Consider the following 15,877-nt stretch of genomic DNA (forward strand, 5'->3'; position numbering starts at 1 on the left):
ATGGCATTCTCTTCATGCACTTCATCTCAGGGAGGGGCTTTTTTTTTTTTTTAGTTAACTTCTCAAGTTTATTTCTTGATAGTATCTTCTTTCGTTCTTATGATTACTCAAGTGAGGCATGTAAGGCAGAAATTATGCACCAAATTTACAGATGAAGATGCAGTGCCTGAAGCTAGGCTGGATAACCAAGGTAGCGCTGGAGAACCACCCAGGGGATCCTCTTACTTTCTAGCACCACCTCCATGCTCATGGCGATTCCACAAACTACCAGTGTGGGACATTCTCATTCCTGGCACTGTGGACCCACTGATGGGCTCCTGCACTCAGGCTCATCTGCGTGTGTCCAGCGCTCACTCAGGGACCCGTGGACGGGGTTCCCAACACAAACTGCTTGAGAAGATACTGTAGCTTTGTACAGGCGGCCAAAGGGAAATTCTGTTTCTAGGATGCTGACTGGCCTGGCAGCCAAGCAGGGCCAAGTTAAATGTCGTTTGGGGCCATTCAATTGTGTTACCCTCTGAGTAAACACAGACTCTAAAAATGAGAAAAGCAAGGAGAAAAATGAAAACCCTTCCTACTTCCATCTGTGGTACCTCAGCGATGTTTTACTTGGGAAAATACCATTAATAATACCTAGAGATGCCCCCAAATCATATTCTAAAGTTTAATACTCTTATGAAAAACGACTTCCTTAATGAAGTCACTTGCTCCCATGGGTTTTCATGATGAACCAGAAACAAAACATGGGGGCGACAAACAGGATGTCAGTGAATACATCCTAATCACGTCCAGGTACACAGAGGTTTCGTTTCGAATGACCCCATTAAGCCGTGGTGCCACGCTACAGGGCCTGCATCCAAGAAGCAGACGGCTTGGCAAAAGGCCATTTGGGCATAAGCTGGAAATCATATTAGTGGAGATCTGTGAGGACGCAACTTACATCTCTTCTCAGCCCTGACTTAACTCTTGAACAACAAGCCTAGACAATAAGCTTTGGGGGAGTAGCTCTGCACTTGGATGAAGACCATCTCTACCCCTTGGGCCCCTGGGATCAGTGGCCAGAGACAGCAGGTAACAGCTGGGAGGGCCTGGGTTCTGTCTTCCCCACAAGGACTGGTTTCTTCTGGATTCTCAGCTACAGCTGACAAGAGTTGAAAATATACACAGTCTCTGGATTTGCCCAGGCAGCTTCAGATGAGGGGTTCTCAATCAGGGTGATTCTGTCCCCAGGGTATATTGATGAAGTCTAAGAGACATTTTTGGTTGTCACCCCTGGATGGGTGCCACCGGCATCTTGTGGGCAGAGGCCAGGGATCCTGAACACCCTACGTTGCACAGGGCAGCTCCCACAATAAAGAACTGTCCAGCCCAGAATGGCAATCGTGCCAGCTGATAAACCTTGCTTTCAAAAAACGTGTGGTAAAAATGTGTAACTCCATGTCTTGTGACTATATATGAGTTTACCGAGCACTCATGACACAACAAGCTCTCAGGAAGGGTTAGGCAGTGATTTCCATGGCTGTGTCCTCTCACTGTACCTCATTTCATATGCCAGCTACTCCCAGAGGAAAACCATAGGCAGCGCTGTGATGCGGACTGCGTTGCCTCATGCATCTTCTCACTCCCCTTTCAGGTTCCCTCTTATTCTTTTCGGTGGGTGAGCCCAGGCCCAGACAGCCCACCCGGGCTGGCCGCCACCAGAGCTGGCCTGTGGATTGCACTTCCGGCTCAGGCTCTAGAAATCACATTTCAGCTCGACCTCTTACTGGCTTGTGAGCTTGGACACAGACAAACGTTGGAACTCATCCTCTTCATCTTTAAGATGAAGAACATAATAGTATGTACCGCGTAAGGGTCTGATGAGCGTCTGTGTGAAGCAGCTACCTGGTGTCTGGCCCACAGGAGGAAACCTAGGAAAGTCAAGTTTAGTGCTGTGCTGCTCCCATATCCGTCATCATTATTGTACCTATCATCATTCCTTCCTGGATTGAAAAACCAGTCAGAAAAGGAAAAAATAATTTGATTCATTCTAAAGTCTAACTAACTTATTGTATCTGAAACTCTCCCCACCCAGGGAGACTGACATTTCAGGAAAGAAAAAAGGCAAAACCAAAGGCATCCACCTCTCCTGATGGACTTTCAAGTTCTCATGGCAATAAGGGGAAATATTTTTAAAAGGGGAAGTTGTCATTTTTTCCTTCAATCAAGCTGGCCCTGGCTGCATTTGGAGGCTATGTACGAATCTGAAGCTTTTACAGTCTTTAAAAGATCCTGTGAAGTAAATAGGATGGCCAGAATGTGCGCTAGGGCCTCCTACTCTGTCTGTCCTATGTGAGAGACACTCTGCACTTGGTTCGTCCCGCTTGGCGGCTCCCACCTGCCCAATGCCCTTCTCTCTTGCTGCTCTGTGTGTCCCAGGGTGGAGGTGCCTCACACTGAGGCTGGGCCTGCTCCCTTCTTTCTCGCTGTCTGGCAGCTGCCTCAGTGTCCCTCTCTGTATTTGCCTACTGTCACCTGCTCTCTCCTTTTTACACCCTCCCCGGTGTGCCACGTGCCCTCACTCCCTGGCTCTGCTGACCTGCTGTGCTGCATATCCTGACTCCAGGGCTCGGGCTCCACCTCCTCTCCAGCCAGGGAGAAGTACCACTTCCCTCATCGTACCTGCTCCTGGCACAGGCTGTGTGTGTGTTTCTCAGGGCAGAGTTGCTTAGGCCTCGTACTGGTTTCCTAGGTTTGCCATAACAAAGCATCACAAATTCAGGGGTTCCAAACAAAGGAAATTTATTCTCTCACCGTTTGAGAGACTAGAAGTCTAATATCAAGGTGTCGGCAGGGCCATGCTCTTTCTGAAGACTCGAGGGGAGGATCTTTCCTTGCCTTGTCCTCGCTTCTGGTAGTTGCCGGCAGTCCTTCATGCTCCGTGGCTTGTAAACGCTTCCCTCCAATTTCTGCCTCCATCATCACACGGTGCTCTGTTCTGTGTGTCTTCCTGTCTATCCTCTGTGTTCCCATGGCATTCCCCTCTCTGTGTCTATGTCCAAACTTCTCTCTTCTTGGAAGGATATCAGCCAGTGGAGTAGGACCCACCCTAATCCAGGATGACTTTATCTTAACTTGATCATGTCTGCAAAGACCCTATTTCCAAATAAGGTCACATTCTGGGGTTCTGGGTAGGCATGGATTTTGAAGTTTGTACTCAATCCAGTACAAACCTCTGGAACACGGCTTTTCCTGTGGAGGTCTGTGCTTTCCAAAGCACAAAGTCACGGCTGTCCTCCTGGGTTCAGGTGTCACTTTGCCCCATGGGCCCCATTGCCCCCTACCACACTCAGGGCTGGAGACACGTAGGGCACAGCCCCCCAGGCCCTCCTCACTTTCAACTCTCCCGCCAAAGCCCGCTCTCCCTCCCTGCAGCCAGCCTTCATTGGCTTCCTTCACTCTCAAGGCTTTCAAATAAGACTGGGTATGAAGGAATCTCAGATATGGAAAGCCTTTAAAGGAACCCAGGGCTCTTTGCCAGTAGAAGGATGGGGTGGGTGTCACCCAACGTCACGAAGCAGTGTCTTCAGATCCCCACTCTGACCCAGTGAGCCCCCAGGCCATCCACCCATCTGTAGAAATCTGTGGGCTGAGCCACTGGTTTCACTCACTCTTTCTCTGTTATAAGAACAGGAGATTTAACTTCCTACAGACAGGCACCAGCCCACAGCGAAGGGTGAGCAGGGCCTGGTGGAAGGGCACTGGGCCCTGGCAGAGCAGGGGAGCTGTGGCGCCAGCTGGGCCGCCTGCCAGCCATGTAGTCACAGCCAAGGCACCCAATCTCTCTCCACTTGTGCCACTCAGATGAACAAATGCTGCAGACTCAGTTGGCTTGGGTTTTCCAGCTGATCAAATGAAACCCATCTCTACACACCCCAAAGGGTGCCAAGAGAGAAACAAATCCGCTAACACGGAGTGAGCACGTATGGAAAACCCTACTTTTGAGACTGTTCATTAAACGTATTTGGTTTGAAATGATGTGAAAGAAGGCATCCCAGCCCCACCCCCGTGGCGGTTGTCAAATTCTTCCACATCGAGGCAGGTGGAATGTGGTCAGAAGGAAGTTAGTAAATGAACCAGAGAGTGAGGATCTCTGAATTTCCTAGGCAAAGTGGGGCTTCTTTTCCCCCAGAAGTTAAAAAACAAGATGTGAGAATTATTAACATTATTCAGAATCTGGCTGAGACAGAAAAATGGCAAGCCACCCTGTGGAGAAAGTCACACTGGACACAATAATGTTTACATATGCAACGTATTACAGAACACAAATAACGCTCCACAGAGCTCCCCTTACCTCAATCCCTTCTTTGTTTAAGGCATATTCATCAAAATTCAAAATGGCTATCTTAATCGTTCTTGGAGGGGGCAGTACCGTCAGACCGATATTAATAGCATTGCTCCTCTTGGAATCCAGGACGATGATCTCCTGCTTTTTTCCATCTGCAGCAGTTTTCTTGTGATAAAATAAGGAGAATCCAAGATTAATGCATCATCTTTGGTCCTCTATTAAAAGCAAACTCACAACTTACTTAGACATGAAAACAAATGCCCTCAGTTTAGCTCAGGGAAGGACTGGCTACCTCTCAGCACAGCAGAGATCAGGGATTAGTTCCAAGAGGCCGCCAAGAGCAGGGCAGCAATGGAACTTCGCGAGTCAGACACGTTACAAAATAAAATTGATTTGCCTTCAATTGGGAAAAATGTGATATTTTGCAAGGAAAAAAAAAAACTGTTTTTTTTCCATAGAAGCAGTGGAAACAAAACTCAAACCTCTCAGAGTTCCCTTCCTGCAGGCTGCAAGGTGTCGGAATGTGCCTTGCTTGGCCCTGGAGCGTGTGGTGTGTGCCCAGAGATGGAGAAAGCTGGTCCGCGCACCGAGGAGACGGGAGCCAGAGGGGAATCCGGCATCGCTGGCCGGTCAGCCCTTCTGCATCTCAGGAGCTCCTCTCATCATTCCAACATCCTCCGCCCCGACACCTGAGCACTTCCGCCTCTCCTGCTACACACAGCCATCTGGGCAGCTGCCCAGTGGGTGGGAGAAGAGGAGTGAGGGATAAACTAGCAAAGAGGCCGAAGAGGGGGACCAAGTCCCCACAGAGCCCTGATGTATGTGGCCTCCCTGCTGGCCTGGCATCCTCGGGGCAGTCCCTGTGGCCAGCCCCGGGCTGGCACACGGCCAGAAGCCAGGAAGGTGTGAGGTGCTGAGCCAATGCTCACCTCTGCCCAGAGCTGTGACAAGGCCCCCAGCCTTCCGCTTCAGCTCTCGGGAAGTCAAGGGCGGGTGGCAACCGGGACAGGTGGAGGGGGGTCGGCCAGCAAGCTCCCTGTGCTGCACAGCTTCCCTTGAGGCCACAGGGCTGGGAGGATGATAATTTTGATTCATGAAACAAGCCTGGGGTGACGAGGATGGGTAAGACCCGTCCAGCACAGTGATGGGGTGTGCTCACCGTGTGAGGGACCCAGCTGTGGGGTAACTAACTCACCTGGTGGTGGAGGGGGTTAGGGTCTGGAGAAGCTGCCACTTGAGCTGGACCCTCAAGACTGTCTAGGACTAGCCTGGGGCTGGGAGAGAATATAAGGAGAGAAGTGCCTTTGTCTAGTTCCAGGGAACTGCCAGGGATGAAGCTGGAGGTTTGGAGGCCATATGGGGGAGCTCCATGAATCAGCTGCTCAGAAGCCCCCTGCAGGCAGGTCCCAGCTGAGCAGCTGACAGCTGCTCAAGGTCGGCCTCCTGTGCTGAGGCCTCAGCCCCTCCTCTGAGGAAGGGAACCAGGCTGGGCCTGGGAGCAGCTGAGCCACCCAGGGAAGCTGGTCGCTGTAGCGACCAGGAGGTTGGGAGCTGGCAAGGAAAGACGGCTGCGGCCCCTTAAGTCCTACTGAGCCCTTCCAAACTCAATTGCTAACATTCTATTTTAGGTCCTTAAATATGCATTTGGGAATAAATTACAATTTCTTCATGAAGAAAATAACCGAAAGCATCCCAGCTGTTTGGCCGCCTGGCAGCCGGGAGGAACAATTCCTGTGGGTGTGCTCGTCGGCTTGGAACTGTGAGCTCCCAGGGACACGCGGCACAAATGCACCCTCGCTGTAGGGCAAGCTTGTCTTCTATATATTTAAGCAAATAAGCTTATCAGGAGCCCCTGAAATTTAGCTGAAATCTACTTTAAAATATTATTTTGTGTACAGAAGGCTAAGAAGGAATGAGAAAAGGTTTGACAAAATGCTGATTACAGGCAATGAAGACAGATGTGATGACTTGCGATGCCCACGTTGGGGTGCGGGGTGTCCACCCCTCCAGGTGCTACAGGGAGCCTGTCCAACATCCATTCCCTCTTCCCTGCTCACCAACAGGGACTTGATTTTTTTCAGGCTGGTAATATGTCAGTGAAATCAGCCACCTCCCTGGACCCTTGGCAGGTAAGGCTGGCAGTTTAGGTTTTTGTTTTCCTGATTAAAAAGAGATAGACCCAGTGAGCCATGCCTTTTGCCTTTCCTCCTTCTTCCTGCCTAGAATGTGGATGTGAGGCTCAGAGAGACAGCAGTGAGACGTCTCACGAGCATAAGGAATGAAGCCACATGGACGGCAGCATGGAAGATGGAAGAAGCCTGGGACCTGGCACTGGAGAGGCAACTACCCACAGCCAGGCTCCAGCGCAGGAAGCATTTATGGGAAGGCAGGGGTTCCCTGGGAATCATTAGCCCTTAGCCCCCCATCTATAGAGTCCCCGTCATTCTAGGAGCCTGCAGAGATGACTGAGCAGGCCCAGCCCAACTGCAGCCTTTGTGCAAATGAGAAGAAGATGCCCACCTCCAGGGAGACACAGCCCCATGGCAAACAGCTTGAGAGGGAAGCACCGCTCAGATTTCAGCCCTCCCCCCTCAGCCAGCGTCCACGTGCAGCAAGCAACCCACACAGACTCAGGGGTGGCTCTGAGCCTGAGATGTCCTTGCCCCCATTCTCAGTAGAACTCAGTTCACACCAACGGACACACCCACACCCACACCCCCATAAGTTGGGAAGAAGCAAGCTGCTGGGCATCCTGAGATAACGGGGAAGCTATCTTCACAAACGACGCTACACGTTTTCAGAGCACTTCCCACCACTTCGCAAAGGAAGGAATGAGAATTAAAGTCATATCTGAAATTGAATTGTTAAATCTCTGGATTTTAGCCAAGAGGTATTTTAAATGCTCTTCTTCATAATTAAAACAGACTCCACTGGATGCTACTGACCCCTCAAGTGCCTTGGCGGCTGTCCTGCCCGACACGAGGGGTGGGTCATGCGGGCTCGTCCAACTCTCTCCTCCCCTCCCACAATGAACTGGAGCAGCGCCTGAAAGAACAAGCCAAAGTTCTCCGTGCCGGGAGGCCTGCGTCCTGTCTAGGGATTAGCCATCATCAGTTCTGATCCATTTCAATCCTCTTTCAGAGTCAAAGCCCAGACCAGCAAGAGTGACCTTCACTACGTCCTTCACCTGGTCCTGTGTCTGAGTCACTGTCGCCCATCCTCTTCCACAAATCCTCTCGTGCCCCATCCTTCATTCCTGCCACCTGCACCCTGAGCCTGACCCCTGGTGCCAGCCTCCCAGGGCAGCCCACCACGGGCCTCCTGCTTCCAGCCCCTTCTCACCCCCAGCCCAGTCATCCTACTCTTGCTAAGAGTCTTTCTCAGGCACTCATCTCCTTATTGCACTTCTTTGATCAGTCTGTGACTGTCCATTGTTTGAAATGAGAAAAATAGGAAATTGGTCAATGATAGAAAGAGGAGATAAAGCAGATAAGACACAGTGTTCCCTGTAAAGGAGGTTAGGAAATGTTAAATGACCCTCTAAAGGCATCTGGAAAGGAAGGGCTAAGATGTGATGGGACAAAGGTGGAACAGGGTTGGGAGGATGACAGGAGGTGATACTTCTGGGCAGGAGATGAGAAAGTTGTTTTGCATTTTACTTGAGCCCAGACACACCCCCGAAAACAACACACAAACAAGGAAACAAAACGCCCAAACCTCCTGAAATATCAATACAGGGCCTACTTGAAGGAACTTACAACATTTTTTTGAGAGAAAAAGAAAAAGATGTGCATAAATGAGAAACATCATGTTCCTGGATAGGAAGCCTCAGTGTTGTAAGGATGTTCATTATCTCTCATCATGGAATTTATATATAAATAATATATATATTTAAAATGACTCTAATCAAATTCCAACAAGATTTTTTTGGAATTAAAAAATATTCTAGAGTTACTATGAAAGAATATATGTGTAAAAAATCCATAAGTAGAAATATATATAATATCTACCCAATTAGCTCTAAAAAGGTATTATAAAACTGATATAATTAATGTGTAGCACTGGCACTAAACAGCTACAATGATAGAACAGAATAGAATGAAAGTACAGAAAAAGCTCTCATACAGTGATCCAGGGCATTCCAACAAGAGCGCAAGATCAGTGAGCCACAATCCATCATGAAAGCCCAATTCTAACATGGAACCAAAGAAAGTAACTTTAAGTCAAAAGACTCAACATGGTAGGTTAACATCATGACAGACTGGATTGACTGACATCTTCCTTCTTTAAAAAAAAAAGCCAGCAGAAAGAAAGAACACAGGCTGTGTGGGAATGGCCAAGAGTCATCATGGTTGGAGTATGCCACACCCCATGAGACATTTTAACCTAATAACATTGTATTTAAAAAATATATGGTTTACCAAAGTGTATTTTTCATAACTAATGCATCTACCATGCTTACTGATCAAAGGCACCTACATAAACAGGAGCGTCAGATCAGACCGGTGTCCCCACCCTGAATAGTGATAGTTGCAGGAGACAGTGCAGGGACTTGATACTCAGTTTAGCCTGCAGAGCTGCTTCCCGGGGACATGGGCAACTTGCCCGGGGCTTCCTGAATGAATGAAAAGAGCTTACGGATGCTCATTAGAGTCTGTGCAGACTCCCAGGCACATGGACAGTGCCTGGTGTGGGAAGTAGATCTAGTAAATGAGCCGTGGCACACCATGATAAAGACGGCCAAGGTCCAGAGAAGGGCCACCGTGAAGGCATAAAATTCCACGTGGGAGGAGAGGACAACGTGAGCAGAGTAGGGAGGGGAGCACGGGCAAAGATTGTGGAGGCTCACAGTCTGGGCAGGTGGATAGGGCTTGCCTTCCAAAGTTTTCTGAAATGTGGACACGGAGAGTCACCCCTTTGAATTTTTAAAGAGTAATTTTACTAGACACAAAGGATGCAGTTTTTAAAAAGTAGTTATTCAGCACACAGAACTTGTCATCACAGAGGGTGCTGTGACTGAAAACAGAAACTGGGCTAAGGACATGATTTATTAAGAGAACTCAGAGTCTTGGAGAATACTGCTAAGTTTGAGAGCATTTCCATGAAAGGCGACTGACCTCTCAAAACGCTTGTCAGCATCACTGTCACAGACCCTGGGGCTGGCTCAGCAAGGCATGAGCTCTAGAAATGGTAAATCATTCCTCCTCGTTCCCCGCTAACTGCCAAGAGTGATGCTACAGGATATTTTCGAAACTGTCCATTGAGAAAGTGACAATGACAGTGATGCCACAATACAGATGTCATAAAGATGCGACTGCTATGGAATTTCCCTAAGTCCTGTAACGAGGGAGAAGGCCATATACATGGGAAAGCATTAAGGCAAAAGACAACAACAACATCGAAAAGCCAAAGATACCCCGCATCCAAAAGCCAAAGAAACCTAAATAAAAGCTGAAAAACCTTTAGTTAGGAATAGAGTTTCTGAGGACCTGGCCAGAACAGGCTTGCTTATTGGTAAGTTTAGGGAAAAAATGTTAACTTCCCATATTTGTTCTTAGAGTCTTTTACAGCAGAGGACAACGGAAAAAAAAATACATTTCCAATGTTAATGTAGTTTATCTAGTACCCTAACCAGCAGACTTTTGAGAGGGGAAGCGAGTACTCTTAATAATTATGCTGGGACCTCCACACACACCAGGATCATCTTGGATACACTAGGGTGTGTGATCACCCCAGATAAGCTCCAAAGTTGGGTTTGGAATTTCCAGGGAGAATTCAGGTTTTCTGAGGGTGCTGTTCAACAAAATAACATACTTCCTTATGATCTGAACTTGAATATAAGGTAGGAAGATTTTCCTCTCTTCTCAGGAGAATAAAATGGAGGTGGACGTGAGGGGCCAGTGAAGGAGTCAATGTGGAAAGTGATGGTGGGAACAATGCCCCCCTCAATGGTGCCTCATTTTTCACCTTAAATCAATGGTTCACAACTTTGGCTAGGACCCTGGGGAGATTTTCAAAATAACCCAGGTCAGGGCTTACCTCAGACCAATAAATCATCATCTCTGAATTTTCTTCAAGAGTCACTGCTAATAGTTTCTGATATATTTCGAAACTTCAAGGTAAATAAAGTTGAACAAATTTCTCCAAATCCATTCCGGAGCCCCCTCCCCTTAATAAAGCAATGAACCCAGGTAAGTAAGACAGCAATGAGTCCCCAAAGGGGAAAACAGGTCCCTTCTTCCTTCTGTGTGCCTCTTCCACTCCATACCTTTTGTGGTCTCTCTGGATCTGAGAGTATAAAAGCTGCCCTTTGGGGGCAAGAGGGAATTGGCTGTCCTGGATTAGGCACAGGGGTAGAAGGCCACTTCCTGAGGCTCCAAGCCTGATGTCAAGTCCATGGAGGGTACCTCCCCACCCCCAGGGGCTTTCTGCCCTGACATCCTACCCTGGGGTCATTTTAACCACCTCTTATGCCATTCTCCACATCTTAGACTGGCAGAAGAGACACAACATGATGAAATTTAGTGCAGGATTTCTGTCTCTTTCCTCAAAATATAATTAAAATCATCTTACTAAAAAGCTATATAGAGAGATTGGTTCAGGATGGTGGAGTAGAAGGACATGCTCTCACTCCCTCTTGTGAGAATACCAGAATCACAACTAACTGCTGAACAGTCATCGACAGGAAGACACTGGAACACACAAAAAAAGACATCCAGAGACAAAGGAGAAGCCACAATGAGATGGCAGGAGGAGCACAATCACAATAAAATCAAATCCCATAACTGCTGGGTGGGTGACTCACAAACTGGAGAACACTTATACCACAGAAGCCCACCCACTGCAGTGAAGGTTCTGAGCCCCACATCAGGCTTCCCAACCTGGGGGTCCGGCAACAGGAGGAGGAATTCGCAGAGAATCAGACTTTGAAGGCTACAGAGATTTGATTACAGGACTTCAACAGGACTGGGGGAAACAGAGACTCCACTCTTGGAAGGCACACACAAAGTAGTGTGCACACTGGGACCCCCAGGGGAAGGAGCAGGGACCCCATAGGAGACTGAACCAGACCTACTTGCTAGTGTTGCAGGGTCTCCTGCAGAACGGGGGTGGCTGTGGCTCACTGTGAGGACAAGAACACTGGCAGCAGAAGTTCTGGGAAGTACTCCTTGGTGTGAGCCCTCCCAGAGGCCGCCATTAGCCCCACCAAAGAGCCCAGGTAGGCTCCAGTGTTGGGTCACCTCAGACCAAACAACCAACAGGGAGGGAAGGCAGCCCCACCCATGATCAGACAAGTGGATTAAAGTTTTACTGAGCTCTGCCCATCAGAGCAACACCCAGCTCTACCCACCACCAGTCCCTCCCATCAGGAAACTTGCACAGGCCTCTTAGATAGCCTCATCCACCAGAGGGCAGACAGCAGACGCAAGAAGAACTACAGTCCTGCAGCCTGTGGAACAAAAACCACATTCACAGAAAGACAGACAAGATGAAAAGACAGAGGGCTACGTACCAGATGAAGGAACAAGATAAAACCTCAGAAAAATAACTAAATGAAGTGGAGATAGGCAACGTTCCAGAAAACAATTCAGAAAAATGATAGTGAAGATGATCCAGGATCTCGGAAAAAAAATGGAGGCCAAGATTGAGACGATGCAAGAAACGTTTAACAAAGACCTAGAAGAATTAAAGAACAAACACCTAGAAGAATTAAAGAACAAACAAACAGAGATGAACAATACAATAACTGAAATGAAAAATACACTAGAAGGAATCAATAGCAGAATAACTGAGGCAGAAGAATGGATAAGTGTCAGAAGACAGAAGACAGAATGGTGGAATTCACTGCCATGGAACAGAATAAAGTAAAAAGAATGAAAAGATATGAAGAGAGTCTCAGAGACCTCTGGGACAACACTAAATGCAAAAACATTCACATTATAGGGGTTCCAGAAAGAGAAGAGAGAGAGAAAGGAGCTGAGAAAATATTTGAGGAGATTATAGTCGAAAACTTCCCTAACATGGGAAAGAAAATAGCCACCCAAGCCCAGGAAGCACTGAGAGTCCCATAGAGGATAGACCCAAGGAGAAACACACCGAGACACATAGTAATCAAATGGACAAAAATTAAAGACAAAGAAAAATTACTGAAAGCAGCAAGGGAAAAACGACAAATAACATACAAGAGAACTCCCATAAGGTTAACAGCTGATTTCTCAGCAGAAACTCTACAAGCCAGAAGGGAGTGGCATGACGTATTTAAAGTGATGAAAGGAAAGGACCTACTACCAAGATTACTCTACACGACAAGGATCTCATTCACATTCGATGGAGAAATCAAAAGCTTTACAGACAAGCAAAAGCTAAGAGAATTCAGCACCACCAAACCAGCTCTACAACAAATGCTAAAGGAACTTCTCTAAGTGGGAAACACAAGAGAAGAAAAGGACTTACAAAAACAAACCCATAACAATTGAGAAAACGATAATAGGAACATACGTATTGGTAATTACCTTAAACGTGAATAGATTAAATGCTCTAACCAAAAGACACAGGCTCGCAGAATGGATACAAAAACAAGACCCATATATGTGCTGTCTACAAGAGACCCACTTCAGACCTAGGGACACATACAGACTGAAAGTGAGGGGATGGAAAAAGATATTCCATGCAAATGGAAATCAAAAGAAAGCTGGAGTAGCAATACTCATAGCAGATAAAATAGACTTTAAAATAAAGAATGTTACCAGGGACAAGGAAGGACACTACATAATGATCAAGGGATCAATCCAAGAAGAATATATAAAAATTATAAATATATATGCACCCAACATAGGAGCACCTCAATACATAAGGCAACTTCTAACAGCTATAAAAGAGGAAATTGACAGCAACACAATAATAGTGGGGGACTTTAAGGCCTCACTTACACCAATGGACAGATCATCCAAACAGAAAATTCATAAGGAAACACAAGTTTTAAGTGACACAATAGACCAGAGATATTTAATTGATATTTATAGGATATTCCATCCAAAAACAGAAGATTACACTTTCTTTTCAAGTGCACACGGAACATTCTCCAGGATAGATCACATCTTGGGTCACAAATCAAGCCTCAGTAAATTTAAGAAAATTAAAATGATATCAAGCATCTTTTCTGTCCACAACGCTATAAGATTAGAAATGAATTACAGGGAAAAAAAACATAAAAAACACAAACACATGGAGGCTAAACCATACGTTACTAAATAACAAAGATCTCTGAAGAAATCAAAGAAAAAATAAAAAACTACCTAGAGACAAATGACAATGAAAACACGATGACCCAATACCTATGGGATGCAACAAAAGCAGTTCTAAGAGGGAAGTTTACAGCTATACAAGCCTACCTCGAGAAAGAAGAAAAATCTCAAATAAACAATCTAACCTTACGCCTAATGGAACTAGAGAAAGAAGAACAAACAAAATCTAAAGTTAGTAGAAGGAAAGAAATCATAAAGATCAGAGAAGAAACAAATGAAATAGAAACAAAGAAAACAATAGCAAAGATCAATAAAACTAAAAGCTGGTGCTTTGAGAAGATAAAATTGACAAACCATTAGCCAGACTCATCAAGAAAAAGAGGGAGAGGATTCAAATCAATAAAATTAGAAATGAAAAAGCAGAAGGTACAACAGACACCGCAGAAATACAAAGCATCCTAGGAGACTACTACAAGCAACTCTATGCCAATAAAATGGACAACCTGGAAGAAATGGACAAATCCTTAGAAAGGTATAACCTTCCAAGTCTAAACCAGGAAGAAATAGAAAATATGAACAGACCAATCACAAGTAATGAAATTGCAACTGTGATTAAAAATCTTCCAACAAACAAAAGCCCAGGACCAGAGGGCTTCACAGATGAATTCTAAGAAACATTTAGAGATGAGTTAACACCCATCCTTCTCAAACTCCTCCAAAATATTGCAGAGGAAGGAACACTCCAAAACTCATTCTATGAGGCCACCATCACCCTGATACCAAAACCAGACAAAGATACTACAAAAAAAGAAAATTACAGACCAATATCACTCATGAATATAGATGCAAAAATCCTCAACAAAATACTAGCAAACAGAATCCAACAACACATTAAATGGATCATACACCATGATCAAGTGGGATTTATCCCAGCGATGCAAGGATTCTTCAGTATACGCAAATCAATCAATGTGATACACCATATTAATAAATTGAAGAATAAAAACCATATGATCATCTCAATAGATTCAGAAAAAGCTTTTGACAAAATTCAAAACCCATTTATGATAAAAACTCTCCAGAAAGTGGGCACAGAGGGAAACTACCTCAACATAATAAAGGGCATATACAACAAACCCACAGCCAAGATCATTCTCAATGCTGAAAAACTGAAAGCATTTCCTCTAAGATCAGGAACAAAACAAGGATATCGACTCTCGCCACTATTATTCAACATAGTTTTGGAAGTTCTAACCACTGTAATGAGAAGAAAAAGAAATAAAAGGAATACAAATTGGAAGAGAAGAAGTAGAACTGTCACTGTTTGCAGATGACATGATACTATACATAGAGAATCTTTAAGATGCCACCAAAAAACTACTAGAGCTAATCAATGAATTTGGGCAAGTTGCAGGATACAAAATTAATGCACAGAAATCTCTTGCATTCCTATACACTAATGATGAAAAATCTGAAAGAGAAATTAAGGAAACACTGCCATTTACCACTGCAAGAAAAAGAATAAAATACCTTGGAATAAACCTACCTCGGGAGACAAAAGACCTGTATGCAGAACACCATAAGACACTGATGAATGAAATTAAAGATGATACAAACAGATGAAGAGACATACCATGTTCTTGGATTGGAAGAATCAATATTGTGAAAATGACTCTACTACCCAAAGCAATCTACAGAGTCAATGCAATCCCTATCAAATTACCAATGGCATTTTTTTTTTTACAGAACTATAACAAAAAATCTTAAAATTTGTATGGAGACACAAAAGACCCCAAATAGCCAAAGCAGTCCTGAGGGAAAAAACAGAGCTGGAGGAATCAGACTCCCTGACTTCAGACTATACTACAAAGCTACAGTAATCAAGACAGTATGGTACTGGCACAAAAACAGAAACATAGATCAATCGAACAGGGTAGAAAGCCCAGAGATAAACCCACCCACCTATGCTCAACTAATCTATGACAAAGGAGGCAAGGATATACAACGGAGAAAAGACAGTCTCTTCAACAAGGGGTGCTGGGAAAACTGGACAGCTACATGTAAAAGAATGAAATTAGAACACTTCCTAACACCATACACAAAAATAAACTCAAAATGGATTAAAGACCTAAATGTAAGACTGGACACTATAAAACTCTTAGAGGAAAACATAGGCAGAACACTCTTTGACATAAATCACAGCAAGATCTTTTTTGATCCACCTCCTAGAGTAATGGAAATAGAAACAAATATAAACAAATGGGACCTAATGAAACTTCAAAGCTTTTGCAAAGCAAAGGAAACT

General features: G+C 45.4%; 1 protein-coding gene across 7 annotated transcripts in view; it reads right to left on the reverse strand.

The window, feature by feature from the left end:
* FHOD3 (formin homology 2 domain containing 3) overlaps positions 1–15,877 on the reverse strand; it is a gene marked incomplete at both ends in the record, with an annotated part of 492,573 nt that overhangs the window by 50,444 nt on the left and 426,252 nt on the right. For all 7 annotated transcript variants that reach the window (XM_082852719.1, XM_082852718.1, XM_082852717.1 and 4 more), the window contains one exon: positions 4,334–4,492. In XM_082852719.1, the coding sequence (XP_082708845.1) occupies positions 4,334–4,492 (159 nt within the window). The remainder of the gene's footprint in view (positions 1–4,333; positions 4,493–15,877) is intronic.

Source organism: Leucopleurus acutus, assembly GCF_964270905.1.
Source record: "Leucopleurus acutus genome assembly, chromosome: 13".
NCBI lineage: Eukaryota > Metazoa > Chordata > Mammalia > Artiodactyla > Delphinidae > Leucopleurus > Leucopleurus acutus.